This window comes from Mus caroli, chromosome 9 (genome assembly GCF_900094665.2).
Source record: "Mus caroli chromosome 9, CAROLI_EIJ_v1.1, whole genome shotgun sequence".
Lineage (NCBI taxonomy): Eukaryota > Metazoa > Chordata > Mammalia > Rodentia > Muridae > Mus > Mus caroli.
The window spans coordinates 67161989-67182847 of NC_034578.1; the positions used below are offsets into that span (position 1 = coordinate 67161989).

A 20859-nucleotide genomic window follows, 5' to 3' on the forward strand; every position below is an offset into this window, starting at 1 on the left:
CCAACTCGGAACACAAGAGAAGAGTCTGGGAAGGAGGGGGGTACTTATTACTCTCTCAGAAGCATTACTGGAGAGAAAAACTATTCATGTCGGAAAATTCTATCAAAGTAGATTCTTCTAGGACCTGGCTATCGTACATAAGACATCGACTATTTTCCACCCCCTTTTCATTCACTCTGTAATATAGTTAATATAATGTCAAGTAAAGGAAAACAGAGAGAAACAAATAGCCCTTTCAGACAGCGAGGTTAGGTCACTACAGTAACGTTAAGTGTGTGAGCCTTAGAAAGCAGCGCCCACCTCCTCCCTCGCCAGCAGCAAGCCAAAGCCTTAGCTGGCCCTGGACAGAAGGGCTTGCGGCTGCGCATGCGCACAGAGGAAACTCGCCGAGGATTTTAGGAAAACGCCCCGCCCCCGCTTCCTCCCTCGGCCGCGCCCGGCGCCGGTCCGGAGGTGGTCACTTCCGCCGGGGCGTACGCACTGAATCCGGGTCAGCTGCTGCCGCCCGGACTGCAACTGAGACCGTCCGGGAAAAGCTGGGCCCCGTCTCCACAGCCGACCAAGGGCAGCGGGCTCTGCCCGGCGCCGCTTTCTGCGACCTGGCCGTCAGCCCCACGTCGCCGGCCTGGAGGGGCAAAGAGGACGAGGGGGCCGCGGCTTCCTCCGGGGTGAGCGCGGCTTGGGTAGCGGGCCGGGCTACTGCACAGCCGGAGGGCTGCGGGAGGATCGGCCAGGCCAGGCGGGGGCCGCGGCCGTGGACTGGCGCGTTCGCGTTCCGGGTCCGAGCGCTGCCGGGCCCCGCCCTGCCTCGGACGCTGGTGCCAGGCTCGCGCCCCCTTCCTTTTTCCGTCTGTGGCCGGAGAGCCTGGGGCGGAACCTCCCGGTTCCTGGCTTCCCCTAGCCTCGTTTGTTCCGTGTTCCTAACCGGCGTCAGTCCCGAGCAGAACAAAGAAACTTGGGCGTGTAGTGCACCCCATAGCCTCGGGGGGATGGACGCAGACAGCATACACAGACAGCATCCTTTAAGTCATCAGGGCTCTCTTGAACCTTCCTGAGTGTGATATCCTAGGGTAGGGTGTGTACGTCAATGCCTGATCCTTGGCTGTCCTCAGACACTTAACCTCTTCATTTAAATACCGGCTAGGAGGCTTTGGATTGCTGTATGCATCCGATGCCACTGAAGAATTCTTCCTAGGTCTGTTCACGTTCAATCAGAAACTTATTTGGATCTATTACGTTACTTCGAAACTTCCTTTGTCCTAGGAACTCTATGAGGACACAACTTTTGCAGTGTTTATCAAGGTATTTCTAGTGCCTTTCATTTGCGATTGTATCTTAGTATTGCTTTCTTTTGCGTCACTTTTAATTAGGATGTTTTCCCTTATACTTGAATTCCCATCTTCAATGAAGTGCACGTTTTCTTATGATTTATTAGAATCCTTTAATTGTAGAGTTTTTTTTCTCAAAAGTTTTTTTTTTTTTTTAATGTGTCTTGTTATGTGGAATAGGCGACTGCAGAGGGCATCGGAACCCCTGGAGCTGCTGGCATTATAGGCTGTTGTGGTGGGAACTGAAATAGACTCTTGTGAAGAGCAACAAGCATGCTTAATTACTGACCCACTCCTCTAGCCCTCACTTGTAGAAACTCTGTAATTCATGAGTGGGTGTTTCTTCAAAGTTAGAGTTGAAGTTATCTAGTTAAGTTACCCATACATGAAGTTACCAATGTTTGGTTGCCTCGCACATTTTTTTTTTTTTTTTGCTTGGTTCTTAATCAATCTCTATCTCTCATTGCCATTCTTAGGTCTTTTCTAGCTTGCTGGACTAGGAAATGTGACATGTGCATAGAGTAGGGACTGAATTACCATAAACCAACATACTTACATCTTTAGGCATCACAGGACCTTTCACATTTAAGTATAACCACATTTCGTTTTACAGACAGATTTGTTATAGATCTGGGGATCAGGACATAGGGTCTGTCTTTTGTCTCGTGTCTAAGCTAAAGGGCTAATGACATTGCATTCTACCTCACTGTCTTAGTTTGGGTTTTACTGCTGTGAACAGACACCATGACCAAGGCAAGTCTTATAAAAAACAACATTTAATTGGGGCTAGCTTACAGGTCCAGAGGTTCAGTCCATTATCATCAAGGTGGGAGCACGACAGTATCCAGGCAGGCATGGCACAGGCAGACCTGAGAGTTCTACATCTTCATTCCAAAGTCTGCTAGTAGAAGACTGACTTCCCAGGCAACTAGGGTGAGGGTCTTAAGTCCACGCCCACAGTGACACACCTATTCCAACAAGGCCACACCTCCAAATGGTGTCACTCCCTGGTCCAAGAATATACAAACCACAACACTCACAACCTGTTGGGCACTGACCCTCAACTACGCATTAGTTTTTAATGGGTAGTGAAGTAAAGGCGAAATACTCTTTGGGACAGTGGTCCTGATTGTTCTCTCTGTAGAGAGGAGAGAAAGGGACATCTGAGAACAAAAGGCTATGTTTCTAGACCAAGAGTGCCTTCGGCTGGCAGTATTCAAGGCCTTATGCTAAGATTACATCCTACCAAGCAAGCAAGCAAGCAAGCAATATCACAGATAGTCCTGACTTGGCATTATAACCGCCTTCTAACAAGCAAACTGTTTGAGATCAGGCTTTAGAGTTTGGTCTACTTAAAGGTGTCAGCAACATCTCTAATACCTTCTGCATACTGATAGTTTAATAAATGTATTCTAGGTGTTTATCCTATGCTATGTTTTTAACAGTTCTGAGAGAAGTTAGCACCATTCTAGTTTGTTGGTTGTGTGTGTGCACATGTGTGAACATTACTGTGGAAGCATTTTGTTCTTGAAAGCCCTTCATGATCGTACTAAGGGAGATAGCTCAGTCTGTAAGGGCACTTGTCTAGAAAGCCTGAACCCCTGAGTTTGACTCCCAGAACCCACATAAGCCAGCCGTAATCCCTGCAGTCCTATGGCAAGATGGGAGGAGGGGACAAGAGAAACTTCTTGAAGTTCCTGGCCAGCTAAGCTGGGAGCATGAAGCAGTCGAAGAAAGTGGACAGAGAGAACCATGCCGGAAAATTGTAATTTGACCTCCACTCTCCTGCCAAAGCACACACCACTAACCTGCCCACCCTCTGTGTGTGCGCGCGCGCACGTGTGCTTTAAGAAGATAGACTCTTACATGAGTACAGTCATACCTTTGGGGACAGTGACAAGCAAGAGTGAAGGCTTTGTCCAGGGGTCCCCGTGTGCTTAGTCTTCGGGGGTGTATAGGCTGCTCATAAGACATGAAAGTAAATCAAGCAGAACCTCTTGTGCAAGTGCAGGCTTTCTGCCTCTGTGTGCTTTCATTGAGCACAGAAGTTACTTGCACCAGCAGCAGTGTTTAAAGTACATGACAGTACAGTTACCATGGAAACATGTCACAGCCGACATAGGTCAAAATAGGATCCTAATACTTAATTCTGTTCACCTTCCTAAACTGCTGGTGGCTTCCCTTCTTTAGTGTGGTTGGATTCACACCTCCCCTCTGAAGTTGTGTAGGGAGGAATCCATCATGTTTGTTGTTGTTTTTTTTTTTTTTTAACCTGACTAGGATCAGAGGCTGTTGATTGCATTATGACCGCCACATATAACTGCCATGAAGAGATGCTAACAAGCTACCCAGTTATCAGATTATTTCTGTGGAAATATGTTATTCTGACAAGTAGTGTATTAAAGTACTGTGTCTGTATTCTAACATTTTAAAGTTCTAAAAGCAAAACTGGGAAGGCAGTGGACTTGGGAGTCAGAGGCATCCAGATTCCCTCCAGAGCAGTGCTGCATATTTCAACGCCTTTCTCACTGTTTCCTGTTCCTACGGCTGCTTGGTGATAAAGTGCTTCCAAGAACAAAACTCAATTGTTGACTTTGTTTTTATCTACCTAGTCTGCTACCCCCATTTCTTGGTGAAATGGTGGAGTTAGTCTGTTTCTCTCTGTTCCTTCTTTGTTTAACTGGCCTAGATAATCGTCCCTCCCCATAACTAAAAGTCCACGATAATGTATGGAGATGTGTGAACAGCACATGACTGAAAACATTAGAGTGAAATTGAGGAAGTTGCCTGCAAAGGCTCACGGACTTGGGCTTTCCACGTTTGCTTGTGCTGCTGAGGATGGGACTCAGGGCCCCAGATGCTGAGCAGGCAGTGTCTGAGCCCCAGCCCTGTTTTCCAGTTTTATTTTGTAACAGGGCCTGACACAAAGGCTCAGGCTGGCCTTGAACATGCAGACTTCCTGCCTCGGCCTCTGAGGTAGCAGGGATTACAGCCCTGTATATAAGGAGCCCCCTTTTTGTTGTTTTGTTTTAGTCACGTTAAGACAAGGATCTAGCTACAAAGCCTAGGCTAGTCTTGCTCTCAGCAGCAATCCTCCTGTAGTACTAAGGTTACAAGCCTGAGCCTCCACAGTTTGGAAGTCGTTTTCAAGTAATACAGCAGTCATGAGAGTGATCAGAGGCATGTCATGAAGTCATGAAGAAACGTTTCTTCTTACAAATAAAGAATAACTTTACCAACAGTCATTTATAGTGCATGTATCTATGTTCTTACAAAGTATTCTCATAATATTTTTTAAGGGAAACATAACTATTTATATAGCTCAAAAAGCAAAAGAAGCTTAAGGGGTTGACCCAGACTTGCCAGTTCTGGTGTGCCTCCACTGTGAAGCCTGTAATGCGCTGAGATTAATGTATTGATTACAACTGTCAGTCCCTGCTTACTTCTGAGATTTTTTTTTCTGGTTATTTGAAAAAGATACCCAGACTATTGTAGTTTCTCCTCACCCACCCCAGCACCCAGTAGAAAGGTGGGCAAGACATGGGGGCTGTTCTGGTGGTTTACCCAGCAGGTAGTTCAGTAACAGGAAGTTGGCACGCTACCTTTCCCTGTACTAATAAAAAGACTTATTAAAGCATTGGCCCTTTGAGACTTTCCTATAAGTAAGTGCTCAAGCTGGGAGGCAGAGGGCCTCTAGTCATTGGAGGAATGAAGTTAGTTTGCTATATGAAACAACGATTCAGGGATTTAATTTCCTTTAGTTGGTTTTTAGAATATCATTCAATATGAATGTGAATGGTTCTCATTTATTAGAAAGGTTTTGGGTTTTGGGGTTTTTTGGGTTTTTTAGTTGGTTAGTTTTTTGTTTTGTTTTGTCTTTTTGTATATGGTTTTAAAATATCAGGTATTAGATTAGAGAAGGGCATTGGTGTGCTGTTTCGGTGTGCTGCCCTTTCTCTGTGTCAACCACTTGGAACTACTACTACTTTGGTTTTGTTTTTATTTATCTGTTTTTGTAGTTCCAGTTATGCTGTGTGGCTCTTAAGACAAACTCGAAGCTAGGCATTCTGGCCAATACCTATAGTCCCAGAACTCAGGAGGCAGGAACAGAAAGGTCACAAGTTTGAAGACAGCCTACACTAAGGGGCAAGGGTGTGTCTCGGGGATAGAGAATTGTGTGTCAGTGCTCTGTAGAGACTTGCTCTGTTGGTTACTGATGTAAGGAGTTGACAGGCAGAGGAGCTCTGCTGCGGTGATTTGCCAGCTGCTTTTGTGGTACTTTTTACCGACTAATAGTCATGACTTTTTTAGGATTTGTTTATTTTTTATTTTATGTATGAGTGTTTTGTTAGCGTGCATGCCATACTCTTGAAGGTCAAAAGAGGGTGTATACACCCCCCCCCCCAAAAAACTGCGGTCTCAAGTGGTTGTGAGCCATCTCTCTAGTCTCTCTTCATGACTTATACTGTACCTCAGCTGTCTTACTCTGTCAGACAGAAGGTGAGTCAGTGCAGAAAAACCAAGATTAAGCTTTGGGGCACGACTTAAAATAGAGAGTTGCATATGTGACAGCATCAGTAGCTGGAGCAGTGAGCTCTACAAGAGAGGCATGGTACAAATGGGAAGTACATCAGAAATCAGTACAATTCCTCCACTGGACAAGCTCCTGAGTAGACTCTAAGTGACCTAGAAGTGGTGAGAAGGAGCTGTAAACACTGCATAGCACTGGACTCTGGTGAGTATGCGTGTACATGGAACATGCTAGTGCGCCTCTAGACCTACCCCTGTGCAGAGGGCAGAGGCTGGTTTACTATTCTATGAGAGAGACACCATTTATCTGCAGTAGGTCAAGTTTCATAACCAGACTACTGAACTAAAGCCTCTGTGGCTGTTGGCACGGAGATGTGAGCTTCACGAGAGATTGCTGCACCTTTGCAGCAGATGAAGGGCAAAGTGGAAATCAAACTGTTGTTCATCTTCCTTCCTCCCCTTTCTCCCCCAGGACCTTGGCTGCCTGGATTGCCAGGAGCTGGAAGTTGACATTGAGTCTAGGCTGAGGATGGAAGGCGTGGAGCTGAAGGAAGAATGGCAGGATGAAGATTTTCCAATGTGAGCAGTACTTTTTATTAAACGGATTTGGAACAAAACATCAGAATTTCTTTAATGAAATGTCAGATCTTGAATGTTGGACTTTTTAAAAAGAAGGTTACAAGTGATCACTGGGTACTAGGAAATGAAAGATATTTTCCACCAAATATGTGGCTGGTTATCTTTTCATATTTGTTTTAATCATTTCAACTTCAGGTTTTTAGGGAGCTGTGCTTGGTAGTGTCTACTTGTAACCCCAGCACTGTGGAGATGGAGACCAGAGCCCCAGGCCAGCCTGCCAGCTAGCCTGGACTATTTGATTAATCCCAGGCTGGTGACAAATGCTGTCTCAAATGGTAGACAGCCCCTAAGGAACATCTGAGATTATCTTTGACCTCAACACACACACACACACAAAAAAAAACAAGCTGGTTTGTAGAACTTATGAAACACAGGTTTAGTCCTTATAACTGTGACACTTTAGTGGATCTTTGTCAAAAGAATTGCTTTTAATTTCTGGGTTAAAGAGCTTGTCTCTGTCTTGTAGACCTTTACCAGAAGATGACAGCATTGAAGCAGATACACTAGATGGAACTGATCCAGACAGACCGCCTGGTAAGACTTTGTGGTACTTTTAAGTACATTTCTTTCTTTCTTTCTTTCTTTCTTTCTTTCTTTCTTTCTTTATACACACACACACACACACACACACACATATATATATAGAGAGAGAGAGAGAGAAAGACACAGAGAGAGACCAACAACATTGAGCTTTTTTTTTCCTATTTCCTGATAGAGGGGGTCAAAGGACAAATTTTGGAATCCTTGAGAAATTTAACTTTATAAAAAATACACCTTTGGTTTTCGAATTTTTTACAAAGAGCAAAAGACTATTTAATAAATGACTATAAAGTCGGCCTCTGTTGTTTAAAGGGAAATAGGTACATTCTTGATCTCTTGACAAAGAAGCAGTAGTAAATAATTATTTTAAGAAGAGACAGTGAGTGCCATTCTCCAAGTCCACTCAGACATCTCACGGTACTTAGAATTAATTTCCTGGCCCGCTACCCTCTCCTGGACTCTGTGGGCACTGCACTCAGGTGCATATAACCACACAGAGACACACATGTATATACATACTTAAAAATAAATTGGGAATGGAGAGGTGCCCTAGCAATTAAGAACACTTGCTGCTCCTACAGAGAACCCAGGTTCAATTCTTAGCATCCACTTTGTAGCTCACAGCCATCTGTAACTCCAGTTCCAGTTTCCCTGGAACTCTTCTGGCCTCCTTAAGCACTGCACAAAAGTGGTGTACAGACATATATGCAAGCAAAACACCCATATACATAAAATTAAAACAAATAGAATAAAAATGTATCTTCTTTTAGAAAGCAGCAGGCAGCGGTGATCACAGCCAGGTTTTATTAATGAATATTTTGGAATTTTCTTTTAAATGTTTTTCTCAAGAGTGAAGTGACTAAAATGTCTCTCTGTGAAATGGAGCATCTGAGTAGCCCAGTCTTCTTCCTTGTTTCCAACTTCAGGCTCATTAGAAGTTAATGGAAACAAAGTAAGGAAGAAACTGATGGCCCCAGACATCAGCCTGACCCTGGATCCTGGTGAAGACTCTCTGTGGTCGGATGATTTGGATGAAGCTGGAGAGGTTGACCTGGAAGGCTTAGACACCCCATCAGAGAACAGTGATGAGTTTGAGTGGGAAGGTAATTCACTCTTTTTATATGAGCTTTGTGAATGAATGTTTATATTGCATAGTGTTTACCATGGTGCTCTCTTTAGGAGAAGTACGATATGGCCAGATCTTAACAGAAAGCCTGCTAAAATCCATTGAAGGATTTTGTTTGAAATATGTTATTTTTTCTGCAGTTCCTAAATTTGTTTCTAAAGTAGAAGATTCTGAAAGTACTTGAAGTTTTCAAGACTAGATTATGAAGGTAGCTTTCTTTTAGTTTAGTTTTGTTTTGTTTTTCCTTACTTGCCCAGTATTGTATAGTTTTGATTTTTCATAGTTGCTTCCAAAGTATTGCCTAATATTCTAGTATATTCTTGTCAGTCAATCTGGAGGGGGGGGGGGAGTCCTCTAAAGAGACATGTTAAAAAAAATATGCTAAAAAACACCTATGGAGCTGGGCATGGTGGCACATCCCTTTAACCCCAGTCCTCCAGAGGCAGAAGCAGAAGGATCTCTTGAATTCCAGGCTAGCCTGGTCTACGTAGTGAGTTCAGTGACATCCAGGACGACTTAGATCCTGTCACAAGTAATAACACTAACTATCTAAGCACCGGCAGAGAAGGTGCTGAGGAGGCTGTACTTACAAAGTACAAGTAGTGAGTGCCTAGCCCCAGTCTGACAGTGCGATTGTAATCAGTTGGTGTGCAGAGGCATTGGTGTATGTTTTGCTTTGTGTGCATTCTAGAACTAGGCTGTAGTTGATTGTGAGATTTAGACAGATATTAATAATCTTTTTGTTTCATCTTTAAAGTGAATTTTGCAACAAAACTGTACTTAAAAGAGATAGACAATAGGTAATGAAGAGTGATACTCTGTAGCTGTTGTTCTTTTTTTTCCCTTCCCTGTTTTACTGGTTCAATAAGCAGCCCAGTAAGAAGCAATCTTTTATACAGACACTGAAATAGTTTTCTGCCTGTGTGTTTTGTCTCTTCTCTCCTTAATGCTGCTGTAGTCATTTCCTGGAAGGATATTTTCCGTTAACAGCTTTGTCTTGGAAACAACTAACATGCAGTAGGTTTCCCTTCCCCCCATCTTTTGGTAAGGACTGCCATACTAAAGTTTTAAAAATCATTACTTCATTTTAAATCAACTAACCTGCAATCTGCAAACATAAATTACACGTAATCATTGGAGCTTTGGCTAATGTTAATTGACATAAATTTTTGCATGTGTTCTTCAGAAGTACATGTCTGCTTTATAAAGCTGATCAAAGGGAAACCGATCACTGAGTAGTTAACCACTTTCTATCTTGTATTACAGTGTTTTGTAATTAGTGTATGTGCTAAAACAATTGGCTCTCAGATAGTTACTAGAAGAAAGCTGTGTTAGTAACTCTGATGGACACTGTTGTCCTGAATGAAATCTGGAAAGGCATTCGAGGTAGTAAGATCTGATTGCTCTGTCTTTCCTACGCCTGATGTAAATGTTGCACTGTAACTTGGTGCTTTGTTGAATTGGGCAGTAGAAAGTTTAAGTAAACTGATTTTAAAGACATAAATTGGCCTTAAGTAAGAACAAGCCCTTTCTTGTTATAAAGGTGATGATGTCAGCTTATATATTGAAAATTCTCTGTAAATAATTGTTTATGGTGGTGTGCACCTATACTCCCAGATGCTTGGAGACTAAAGCAGGATCACCTGAGCCCAGAAGTGTGAGGCGAGCCTGGGGAGCCCCACAGCACACCAAGGAGAAAACAGAAAACACTTGGAGTAATCTTGATAGTAAAGTGGTTAACATACAATTTTGATTGTTATTATGTAAATAACAGTTTGTGATTCAAAAGCCTTTTATTTTAACAGATGATCTTCCCAAACCCAAAACTACTGAAGTCATTAGGAAAGGCTCAATTACTGAATACACAGCCACAGAAGAAAAGGAAGACGGACGCCGCTGGCGCATGTTCAGGATTGGAGAACAGGACCACAGAGTGGACATGAAGGCAATTGAGCCCTACAAAAAAGTTATTAGCCATGGAGGTGAGGGTTAGGGCAGACCCTCTGTATCTTTAGATGCAATGTCCAAAATCTAATGCTGTCACAAAATGTGCCTAGAGATAGTAGCTTGTTTTGAAAGAAAAAGAAAAATTCTCAGACATTTTAATATCAAAGGTTTAATACTTTGTTTTAATTTTTTAAATGTAGATGTGTGTTTTGCCTGTATGTATGTCTAGACACCACCACTTGGGTATCTCATGTCTGTCTCCATGGAGGCCAGAAGAGGGCAGCAGATCCTCTGGAACTGGAGTTATAAATGGTTATGAGCTTCCATGTGGTTACTGGGAATCAAACTTGAGTCCTCTGGAAGAACAGCCAGTGCTCTTAGCTGCTGAGCAGTCTCTCCAGCCCAAGGATTAGAAAGGTTTGAAGTAAAATGATAAAAGGACAACTAAGAATTATTCTATAGGAGCTGGGAAGGTGTGTCAGCAGTAAGATCACTGGGTGCTCCTCCAGTGGCCCAAGTTCAGTTCCCAGCACCCACATAATAGCTCTCAGCCATCTGCAACTCCAGTTCCATGGGATCCAGTACATTCTTATGGCCTCTATGGGCGCCTACAAATAACTTTTAAACAGTATTTTTACATGTTTACTATAAGTTTTAAAAGTATAATAGTTTCACCCTGTATGTTTACTACTCAAAAGAAGTTAGTTTCTTGAACCCTTTGCAAGCATTTACACGTTACTTATCTTAGTTTACTTAACGAATACAGTTAGATGACTTTCAACAAAAGCTTGTAAGTCTCTCAGTTTATTTAAACATTTACATATATGCACACATAGGTATAATCCACACTCACATAGAACATTTAACTTTGTCCAGGAATCTCTACACCTTTCCAGTGAGTCCATATTCTCTAATAACCACTGCTCACAATCTAGCCCACAGTCTGCTTTGCCTCTTAAGGAACGCTGTGTGACTGGTCTCAGCGTGCACTCCTTGCCATTCAGCATGCTTCTAAGCAGCTACATCCACGCCATGGCTTAGTTTATTCTCTATCACTGAATATTTCATGGCCCAAATAAACTGTGTGCATCGCTACAGTGTTGTGTGTTGAGTTGTTTGCAGTTTGGTATGTGACTGAGATGCTGTTGTGTTGACACAAGCCCCCTCTTGGGCTTTGGGAAGCTTGACTTGACTTCAGCTTTTCATTCACAACTCACCTAGCTCAGTGGAGCACTGTTTGTTTCATTTTGGAGATACACAAAAATTGTCCATTCCCCCTAGGAGACTTGCAGGTCAGTCAAAAACTGTAAGCTATCACTCTGTTAGTCTGACCATACAATATAGGAATTCTAGGTGCTGTGCAAAATAGTATCCACATTTTCCTGGTCAGAGTGCAGTTCACTCTGGATAAAATGTGTTATAATCTGGCCGATTGAGCTTTTCTTATAAAATTGTTCCTACTTAGTTTGCTTTGCCAGCTGCATCTCTTGGTCAGCCCTATAGTCATTGTACATCTGGAAGCTCTGCAGTCAGATATACAGAGTTAAAAATGATAATCCTATAGAGTAAAGTTATGCCAAAGACTTTTTACCCTTCTCTTTTCTTCCCAGGATATTATGGAGATGGCTTAAATGCCATTGTTGTATTTGCTGTCTGTTTCATGCCTGAGAGTGGTCAGCCTAACTATAGATATTTGATGGACAATCTCTTTAAGTAAGTATGGCTTTGGGGGGCTGTGTTCAAGACAGTTTCTCTGTGTCTCCTTGGCTGTCCTAGAACTCACTCTGTAGCCCAGACTGGCCTTGAACTCATAGAGATCTGCCTGCCTCAGCCTCCTGAGTGCTGGATTAAAGGCATGAGCCACCACTGCCCACCTAAGTAACTGTATCTTAACAAGATGTTTGAACAGAATTCTGAACTGATTAGACTCATAATTTATGCAAGTCTTGTAAAAACTAGAAAGAAAGAAGCCAGCTTGATGGTACAGGCCAATAATCAGCTATTCAGGAGGTTAAGGGAGAAGGATCACAAGTTGATGGCATGTCCAAACTATATACAGATCAAAGTTAGGGTCAGCCTGAGCAACGGAATGAGACCTTGCGGCAAAGTAAAATGTCAAGAAGAACTGGGGATACAGTTCAGTGACTGCTCTGGTCTGGCATGCATGCATATGTATGTATGTATGTGTGTGTGTATATATTCCATCAGGCATTAACAGTAACAACATATAGAAGTCACCCTACTTCTGAGTCCTCAGGTCTTTATTTTTTAGCATTATGTAACTATATTTTCCAACTCAGTAGAAAAAAGTTGCATTTTAAAATTAGTATAGATTATCTCATCCAACTTTAGTATTTGGAAACATTGCTTAAAAAGGTAACTGACCATCTCAAAATTATATGACTAAATTACTTATATCCCTGGGACTTGACAAGCCACTCTTTTTCTTGGCTTAGTGAAGTTTTTCATTTTGTACTGTGAAGCTCTCGAGTATACACAGAGAGAAGCCGAGCATGCAGTGCCCAGTCCCACCTGTCCCCTGACCACACACAGTGCCACGCAGGCTGCAGGATTTGTTGTGACTTTGTTTTAAACAGTCCCACCATCACCTACTGCTCGTGCTTGCTCTTACTGTGGAAGAAGGGAGGGAACTGTGTTTATTTGGGAGTCTGTTCAGTCCTGAATGGTGATGTCTAAGACATATACTTAATTTGTTTTTATAGATATGTTATTGGCACTTTAGAGCTGTTGGTAGCAGAGAACTACATGATCATTTACTTAAATGGTGCGACAACTCGAAGGAAAATGCCCAGTCTGGGATGGCTCAGGAGATGCTACCAGCAAATTGATAGACGGTGATGTAGACCTGGCTGAGAGATTTTTACAGTAGTTTTATTAGATTAAAGTATTCTTTCTGTTGCCATTTAAAGATAACATCAATTTCTTCGGTTTTACTTGTCAACTTCTGAATGTTTTTATTTTTTTAAAGATGGCACTGAACAATGTCATGGCGAGTAACTTGAGTCTGCTTTTAGTAAAAATGACTTTAATTCTTCAAAATATACAAGATTGCTCTCCATTCTTCCTTATGCTGTTTAGAACACATTATTTAATATTCATGTTGGAAAAGGTTGGACAATGTCCCTCTGCTGTGTACTGTACTGTGGGGCCAGTGCAGGTGCACAAGTTCTGTGTAGAAGTCAGGATCCACTAAGCTTACTACTCAAATGCTGGCCTCTTTGTTTGCTGAGACAGTCTCTAGCTCAGACCTGGAGCTGATAAGCCAGGTACCTAGAGAGTTCCAGCACTGAGATTATGTACCCACCACACCATTCTCTTCTTTTTTATCTGGGTTCTGGGGAATGAGACCTGGGTCCCCATGCTTACACTGCAGGCACTGGACCAACCAGGCCATCTCTCAGGTTTCCAGCTATAGTTTTTCAAAACAATCACTAAAAATGTGTTATCTTGAGACTCATTTGTCCACACCAATCAAGCAACTCTAATCTTGATAATGGTTCAGTGTTGCCTTCGTTGATTCAAGTGGTTTACCCTGACTTGTTAATAGGGTTTGTTTTTTCCCTAGGAAAACATGTTCACTATCTTCTGTGATTGTTTTTTTAAATACATACAAATATCTAAAAAGAAGCTTTTACTTTATAGTGAAGATTTTTAAATTTCAAAGTGTTATTGGGTCTGACTCCTGGCTCACTCCTTTGGTTTTCTCTGCCCCGTCCCCCTTACAAGTTAGTGCTTTTCATGGTATTAGAAGCAAATGCCTCTTTCTCCCTAGATTTGAACAGAAAAAAGGGTTGACTTTCTTTCATGTTCAGTATCAGCTTTCCTTGCTGGAGGAGGAAATGCTAGCAGGCATTTGAAAGCAGACAAAGTAAGCCATGAACTTGGACAAATTAAATAAATTCTATTTCACAGCATCGGAGGGATGTTTAGAACTCAGGAATGTATTTTCTTGTCTTTAGAATGTTACACTTGAATGAAAATTGTTGGTGACTTTTTTTTCATCTATTTTGTACAAACTTGCATTATACTTTTTTGTGCTATAATGTGTAGAAATTATAATTTTTTTTCTTTTTGTCTTCAGATTAAGGAAAAACCTAAAGTCTCTAATCATTGTGCACCCCTCTTGGTTTATCCGAACACTTCTGGCTGTTACAAGACCATTTATCAGGTAATTTTCTAAGTGTCCATTTAAAAAAAAAAGTATCTTGTATTTAAATGTCAGATTTATGAGTCAGAAGTACTGAGATAATTGTTTTGTGTTTTCTTCCCCAGTTCAAAGTTCAGTCAGAAGATCAGATATGTCTTTAACTTGGCCGAGCTGGCAGAGCTTGTTCCCATGGAGTATGTCGGCATACCAGAGTGCATCAAACAGTACGTCTGCCCTGCTTTCCTTCCCTTCCTGGTTGTGGGCAAGGGGAATGCTTTTCCCTCTCACAGTATTCCAGAACACAGGGTTTGTAAGGAACCCCACAGCTTCCCCTCACAGCACCTTGTTTACAGAACTGGAGGTGATGGCCACTCATGAATGAGTCCTTCTATATGTTAAGTGCTGTTTACAGTCCGAGAGATGACTTCCTGAAGAGGCAGTCCTGTAGAGTATCTTTTCTACTCCACATCTTACTCTCTCACATGGAGTGAGTTTATCATATTACTGAAAGAACTCATTGCTAAAGAAACAAGTTGTTGATTAAATCAGCTTGGTCTTAATATTTTCCAGAAACTAGAATTTTCTGTTTTATCGTTCACTTCCGCCTGCCTTCTAAGAGACTGGGAGAGACTGTTGGTTGAGCAGTGGCATCACAGTGCTGTGGTGCAGTATTTCTCTGACTTACTGTTGGTCTCAGGGTTTAGGCTTAAGTGTTTCCAAACCAGATTTCCCCAGTTGGTTTGTAGTCTCTACATCATGTTAAATGTTAGTATTTCGTATTTGTGCCTACACAATTACACGTTCAGTCTTTTTTTTTTTTTTTTTTAATCTCAAAATGTGCATTTACTGAAATAACTCTTCCCTACCAAGGTATGAAGAAGAAAAGTTTAAAAAGAGACAAAAAAGGTACATGCACACCTTGACTGGGTTGCATCTAGACTAGTCCATTTGCATTGCACAGACTAACCCTGCTGCTAGTTGGTTAGCTTGCAAACAGAGAATAGCATTTGTAAATATAAATGTCGCCCAGAGTCCAGTACAGGACCAACCCCAAGCTCCTCCTGCTCAATATGAGCATGTTTAATGTGTGCGTTCCTATCAGAGCTCTCCTACTCTGTGTGCTGAACCCAGAGAAATCACTGGGAGCCCTGCTTAAAATCCCAGGCCTTTGAAAACTTTAGCATTTTGCTTTTGAAGTAGGTATACAGACATTTTCAAGCAACAGCTTATTCCCTTGGGGTCGATGATTATATTTGCAATGCATATACTCTTTGGCTAACCAACATTGATTTTCTCTATATGCTTAAATTAAATAGCCTGCTAACCAGTCAAATTCTACATGTGATAAAATACCTAAATTCAGTGTACCATTTAACAGTTAAACACTCTGCTTTCTACTTGAAATTTAATTTTGAACACATCTGCTTTGAGTGTAACAACCTTTCATTTGTTAATGTCTTAGCATAAAGATGAAAGGCAGAGCATAAAATAGTTTACCATTTTATATAGTAGTTTAGAAAAGCCTTGGTCCTGATTTATTCATAGTTTAGTTTGGGAGTTTTTGTTTAGTTTTGGAGCTGGTCTTACTCCGTACCTCAAGCTGGCCTCTCTTTCACAGTCTTCTGCTGCAGTATCCAACTGTGAGCTTGCGCTTCTCCTCCACCACACCCACTGTTAGTAGATTTCATTTTATTCTTAAATTGTAACAACAGCATTAGCAAATGTCACTTACTATGATCTTAGAGACTAAGAAGAGAGACGTACACATGTTACTTTAACCATCTGTGGGGCCGGTTAGAATCTTTGCTGGTGTAGTCTTAATTTTGAACAGTTTGATTCCTTTGGTGAGAATTCAGCTAACCATTTAAGAGTTATTTTTGTGTAGCACTGTCCAGTTTAAACAAGATTCACTAATGTTGTGTAGAGCAGTATGTAAATAGTAGCTTGGGTAGTGGGGTCTGCTTCTCTCTAGGCAGTGCTGTGTATATGCCTGACAAATGGATGAAACTCAAAATATCATCGATAATTATAGATAGTAGTTTGACACCACCTACTTTCTAGACTTTAAAATGACTTACTGGGAGTTGGGGCGGCAAATGCCTTTAATCACAACACTTGAGAGGCAGAGACTGGCAGATTCTGTGAATTGAGGGCAGCCAGGTCTACATAGTGAGTTTCAGGAGCTGGGGTGGGGGAGCATTGAGAGAGGGGGAAGGGGGAACCCTGTATATATAAATGCTTCTGATGAGGAAATGTGCTGGTAATACCCCTTTTAAAAAGGTTTTAGTATTTTATCAGCTGTCATAAGTAATCCAGGCATCACATGTTTTACTTTTGTCATTTGAAAGCATTCACTTAATCTATGTTCCCCTGCTAAAAAAAGAAATGTAGTCATTTATCTTGCATTTTTTCCCATTTTGACAAAATGCAAAATCAGTAGTGTCATTACTGATGTCTTTCAGCCCTTAATTCTTATAAAACTTACTTTAGTATTAAAGATGATTTGAGAAATATTTGTTTAATTATCTCTAAATACAGAAATATGTTTAAGATAAAACTTGGGGGGGGGGTTAGTGTGGCAAGCATCTGTTAAGTGGAAGGTGGACAGGTGTTCCTAATATTTGCTAGGAACTAAGGATTGAGGTATAGTCCTTTTAAATGTTTTACCTGTTTTCTTTCTGTAATGTGGTGTGTGGCCAGGCAGCTGTCATGCTTCAACAGTGCCTACAATTACTTCTTAATAGTAGTTCATATTTTAAAAAAATCAGTTGTGTATTATAGGCCTTAACAAGAGTATTAGCTAATCTTTGATGCCAAGATAATATATTTTTACAACAGTTCAGGGCTTTTTACTTTTGATTGACAGATATTTAGGTAATTGTAGGTATGGAAACAGGTGTGAAAAGAACCGTCCTGCTCTGTACTAGTGTGACTTATATATCTCACACCAGCCATTCAAGCTACTCCAGGGTCAGTACTGTTACCACATTATCTTCTCATCTCCATGTGCCTACATTTTCTTAGTACCTCTGGCCAACCAACCATTAATCCAGTGAAGTTTTTTAACTCCTTATAGATACTTCTGAATGTTGAGTCCATATGGCTTACTTTCATAATAAATGAACAGCATTCACACACAGTATACCAGTGAATTCCAGAAAATGGTATAGTTGCTATTCTGGAAGACACAGTTTGGTTCTGGATTTTTAAAATGTTAATTGGTCAGTTGGTGATTTAAATGACACATTTAAATTTCAGTTAACAATCATTTTTGAGACAGCTGATTTTTCTGTCAGCAGCCCTACCCACTAAACTTCTTGCTTTAGTGGAATTATATCAGTCATCAGCTCTCAGAATGTTTATGGTTATGAACATAAAGTATCCTGTGGTCTTAAAAAAAATAGAGACAATGTATCCTTGCCAGTGTCCTGTTGCTTAGAAAAATTCTGTTCCTTTTGGGAAATGTTTGCTTGATTTTTTTTTTTCCTACTATATCTGTTTTGTTTGCAAAGCTTTGTTTTTTTAAGGGAATAATCTCTGCTAAAAGTAGTGTTCAGAAAGAAACCACCCAGTTGCCAGTGTTGTGACTGTTTTTAATTAGCTGTGTTTTTTCATTGAACAGAATTGATCAAGAGCTTAATGGAAAACAAGAACCACCAAAAAGTGAGCAGTAAGTGCTGCGTGCAGCCCAGACAAGAGCGAGCGCCCGGGAGGCGGGGCTGTAGTGCGTCCTAGTGCACTCATGACGCGCTCATGTGCTTATGGAATCGGTTGCAAATTTTACTTGACTTCTTTCCAAATGGACTCTTGTACAAGGGACTGTTCACTGCTGTCATGGTTTGCAACTCTTGAATTTAGCTCTTTAATGACTAATTATATTGTAATCATTTTATATTGCTAAATAGTAAAGAGCTACACTTTATAAAAAGCAATTTTTACATTTGTTTATTTGAATGATGCATCTTCAGTAAAGTATTTATATACATAAATGACAAAGGAAAGAAATAATATATATTTTTTATGTTGGGGGCAATAAATTTTAGTGTGTACCTATCTCGTGGATGAATATATACAAGTAAATAAGACCACGATTTTAAATGTAAAGTGCATGTAAGAATTTGTTTTTGTAAATGGTTGGATACATTTCCTGGGTAACAGGCTGGGTTGTCCTAAAGCAGGGACAGGTAAATGACGCCAAGAGTACCTAAGGTCATGCATGTGGTCGAGACAGTCGTAGCAGCCTGGGCTTCTCCTCCCTGAAAGCACATTGTTTCTTAGTGTGGTGGAAGGGCAGGTGGGTGACAACTTGCTTTCCTCTCTAAAGATGTGTTAGAACCAGAACTAGAGATTTTGAAAAGCTAGTAGTTAGGGTTTATATATTTGTATATAAGGGACATTTTACTTTACCCAAAGTCAGGACTGTTTAAAAAAGAAAGCTCTTAAGATGTGTTCAGTAATGTGACGTGAGTTGTGTCATGAGTGTGAAGCTGTGAGGGGTTGCAGAGGCTCCGATGAGTATTCGTGATCAGCTGCGTCTGTAGAGCAGATGGAATGCTATTGCAATGCTCTCACAGTGGGGCACTTTACCAGAGGACTTCCTCGTCGGCTGTTGGAGCACAGTGGGGTTTGGCCTACGCAGATGGGTGTTCACGTTGCTGTTGGATGGTGTACAGTGCTGTACGTGGGTCGATTCTGTAAGGATTGAAGTGCTGCTGCCGTGCACTCAGGACAACATTTGCTGTATGTAAGCCTTCATTTCATGTGGTTACGTACCTTGACTGAACATTGAAATAAATATTATTTGTGCCTCCAAGCAAGGTCTAATTACCTTCAAAATCATTCTAAAACAATGAGTTTGTCTAGTCATGTGTCACGGACTTCTCTGGTGTATACATATTTAGTACGCGTATCAGCTTCATGACACCCAGCCCTTCATATGAGCTGTTCACAAAAGTCGCAAAACAACACTGAAGCAGGTGTGAGCGAAGCTTAGGTCATTTTCTCCCACACGTAGCACATGACCTTCACCACTGTCAGTTTTTAGGGTTAAGCTTCTATTGCAAAAGAGAATTTTTCTTTACTTCTTTGTCCTTCTCAGGCATATATTTGACCTGCGAGGTTAAAACCAGTTATGGTCAAGCTGGAAGACTTTCTGGGTAAAACATTTCTCCACAACCTCTCAGCCTAGATCCAGCACTAGTGCTACTGTAGTACGCTGAGCCAAAACCATTTTACTTGTGTAGGTGAAGGAAACCAAGAATAACTATATAGCACCAGGTGTGGTGGTATCTGTCTTTAATTCCAAAATTTAGGAGGCACGGGCTGACAGAGCTCTGTGAGTTTAAGGTCCGTGTGGCCTACCTAGCTGCATAGATACCCTTCTGAACTTACCCCAGACTCATGAGTAGCTTGTAGAATGTCTTTTGGAGCCTCTCACCTGTTTCTGTCTCAGAATGGATTGAGCTTGTCTTTGGTTTTCTTCCACATTAAGTACTTAGATCGTCAGTTTCAAAATACAGACAATAGCTTCAGCTTTTTACTGTGTTTTACTTTTTGCAGAAATGGTTGGTTTGGGGTTTGGGTTTTTTGTTTGTTTTGGGTTTGTTTTGTTTTGTAAATTTTTAAAAAGTAGAAATAGCCTATATTCAGTTCAAACATGGAGAGCTGGCTCAGCAGTTGTAAGAACACTTCCAAGTTTAGTTCCCAGCACTGAGGGCAGGCAGCTCATGGCCACCTATAATTCAAGCTCCAGAGGACTGCTGCAGTCTCTGGCCTCTGGACATTTGCACATACATACATGGATGCATGCATACATACCATACACACACACAAAATCTTTTTTAAAAAATGAATAAAATTCACAAGGAACAGCCAAGTATCATGACATATACCATGCACTAGGGAGTCTGAAACAGGAGAATTCTAAGTTTGAGGCCCATCTGGTCTACATAGCAAACCCTTGGCTGAAGAAGGGCTAACTGCTTTAACCTGCATTGAATGAATGTGGTATAGAGATGGGCCCACAGTAAATGTAAACATACCTGTACAGTTGGTGATAAATAGGAGGGTAGAGGAAAGCCACAGTAAGTTGATTTTTAATTGGTGCAATATAACATGTTTCCACATTGTATTTTAATTTTCACTACTAATTGAGGTGAAAATGCAGAAATAATTCTTTGATGTTTTTGCAGGAGTTATGGATAAACTTGTCAGGTTTAGTTCCATGTTTTTGTTACCATCTCTGTTATACTTTGGCTCTGATTGTCCCCTTTTTATCAAGTTTTTCTTAGAAAATAATGTGACTCTGTTCTGCTTGTGTCCCTGAAAAAGCACCAAGGGAAGCTGTGAGGTCTTCACCTCACACTGAAGCCTTTAACGCCAGGAGGCAAGAGGTGCCAGGAAGTGTGGTGCTAAGCAGTTAGAAGATAAGTGAGAAAATGGGCCCTTTCAAAGAAAGTCTTGGTTATCACAAACATGCCCTAAAAGTGCCCTCTTAAGGGACATACTCTGTATGGCAGCCAGTGGTCCCATTTCCTGTATCCACAAGGAAACAGATCATGTATGGTGTGGCTTGACAAGGA

The 20859-nt window shown here is 41.2% G+C and overlaps 1 protein-coding gene across 3 annotated transcripts; it reads left to right on the forward strand.

The window, feature by feature from the left end:
* The first annotated feature begins 415 nt into the window (after positions 1-415).
* Bnip2 (BCL2 interacting protein 2) lies at positions 416-19091 on the forward strand. 3 transcript variants are annotated; one of them, XM_021171635.1, is made up of 11 exons: positions 416-668; positions 6331-6437; positions 6964-7031; positions 7964-8140; positions 9969-10145; positions 11721-11823; positions 12834-12965; positions 14213-14299; positions 14404-14502; positions 15149-15184; positions 17901-19091. In XM_021171635.1, exons 2-11 carry the CDS (start codon positions 6388-6390, stop codon positions 17950-17952), a joined length of 981 nt encoding a protein of 326 aa, XP_021027294.1. In that variant the 5' UTR covers positions 416-668; positions 6331-6387; the 3' UTR covers positions 17953-19091. The 3 variants fall into 3 exon arrangements, with proteins under 3 accessions (XP_021027294.1, XP_029337269.1, XP_021027295.1); XM_029481409.1 differs by lacking the exon at positions 17901-19091 and adding an exon at positions 15897-16405; XM_021171636.1 differs by lacking the exon at positions 15149-15184.
* Positions 19092-20859: the final 1768 nt, after the last annotated feature.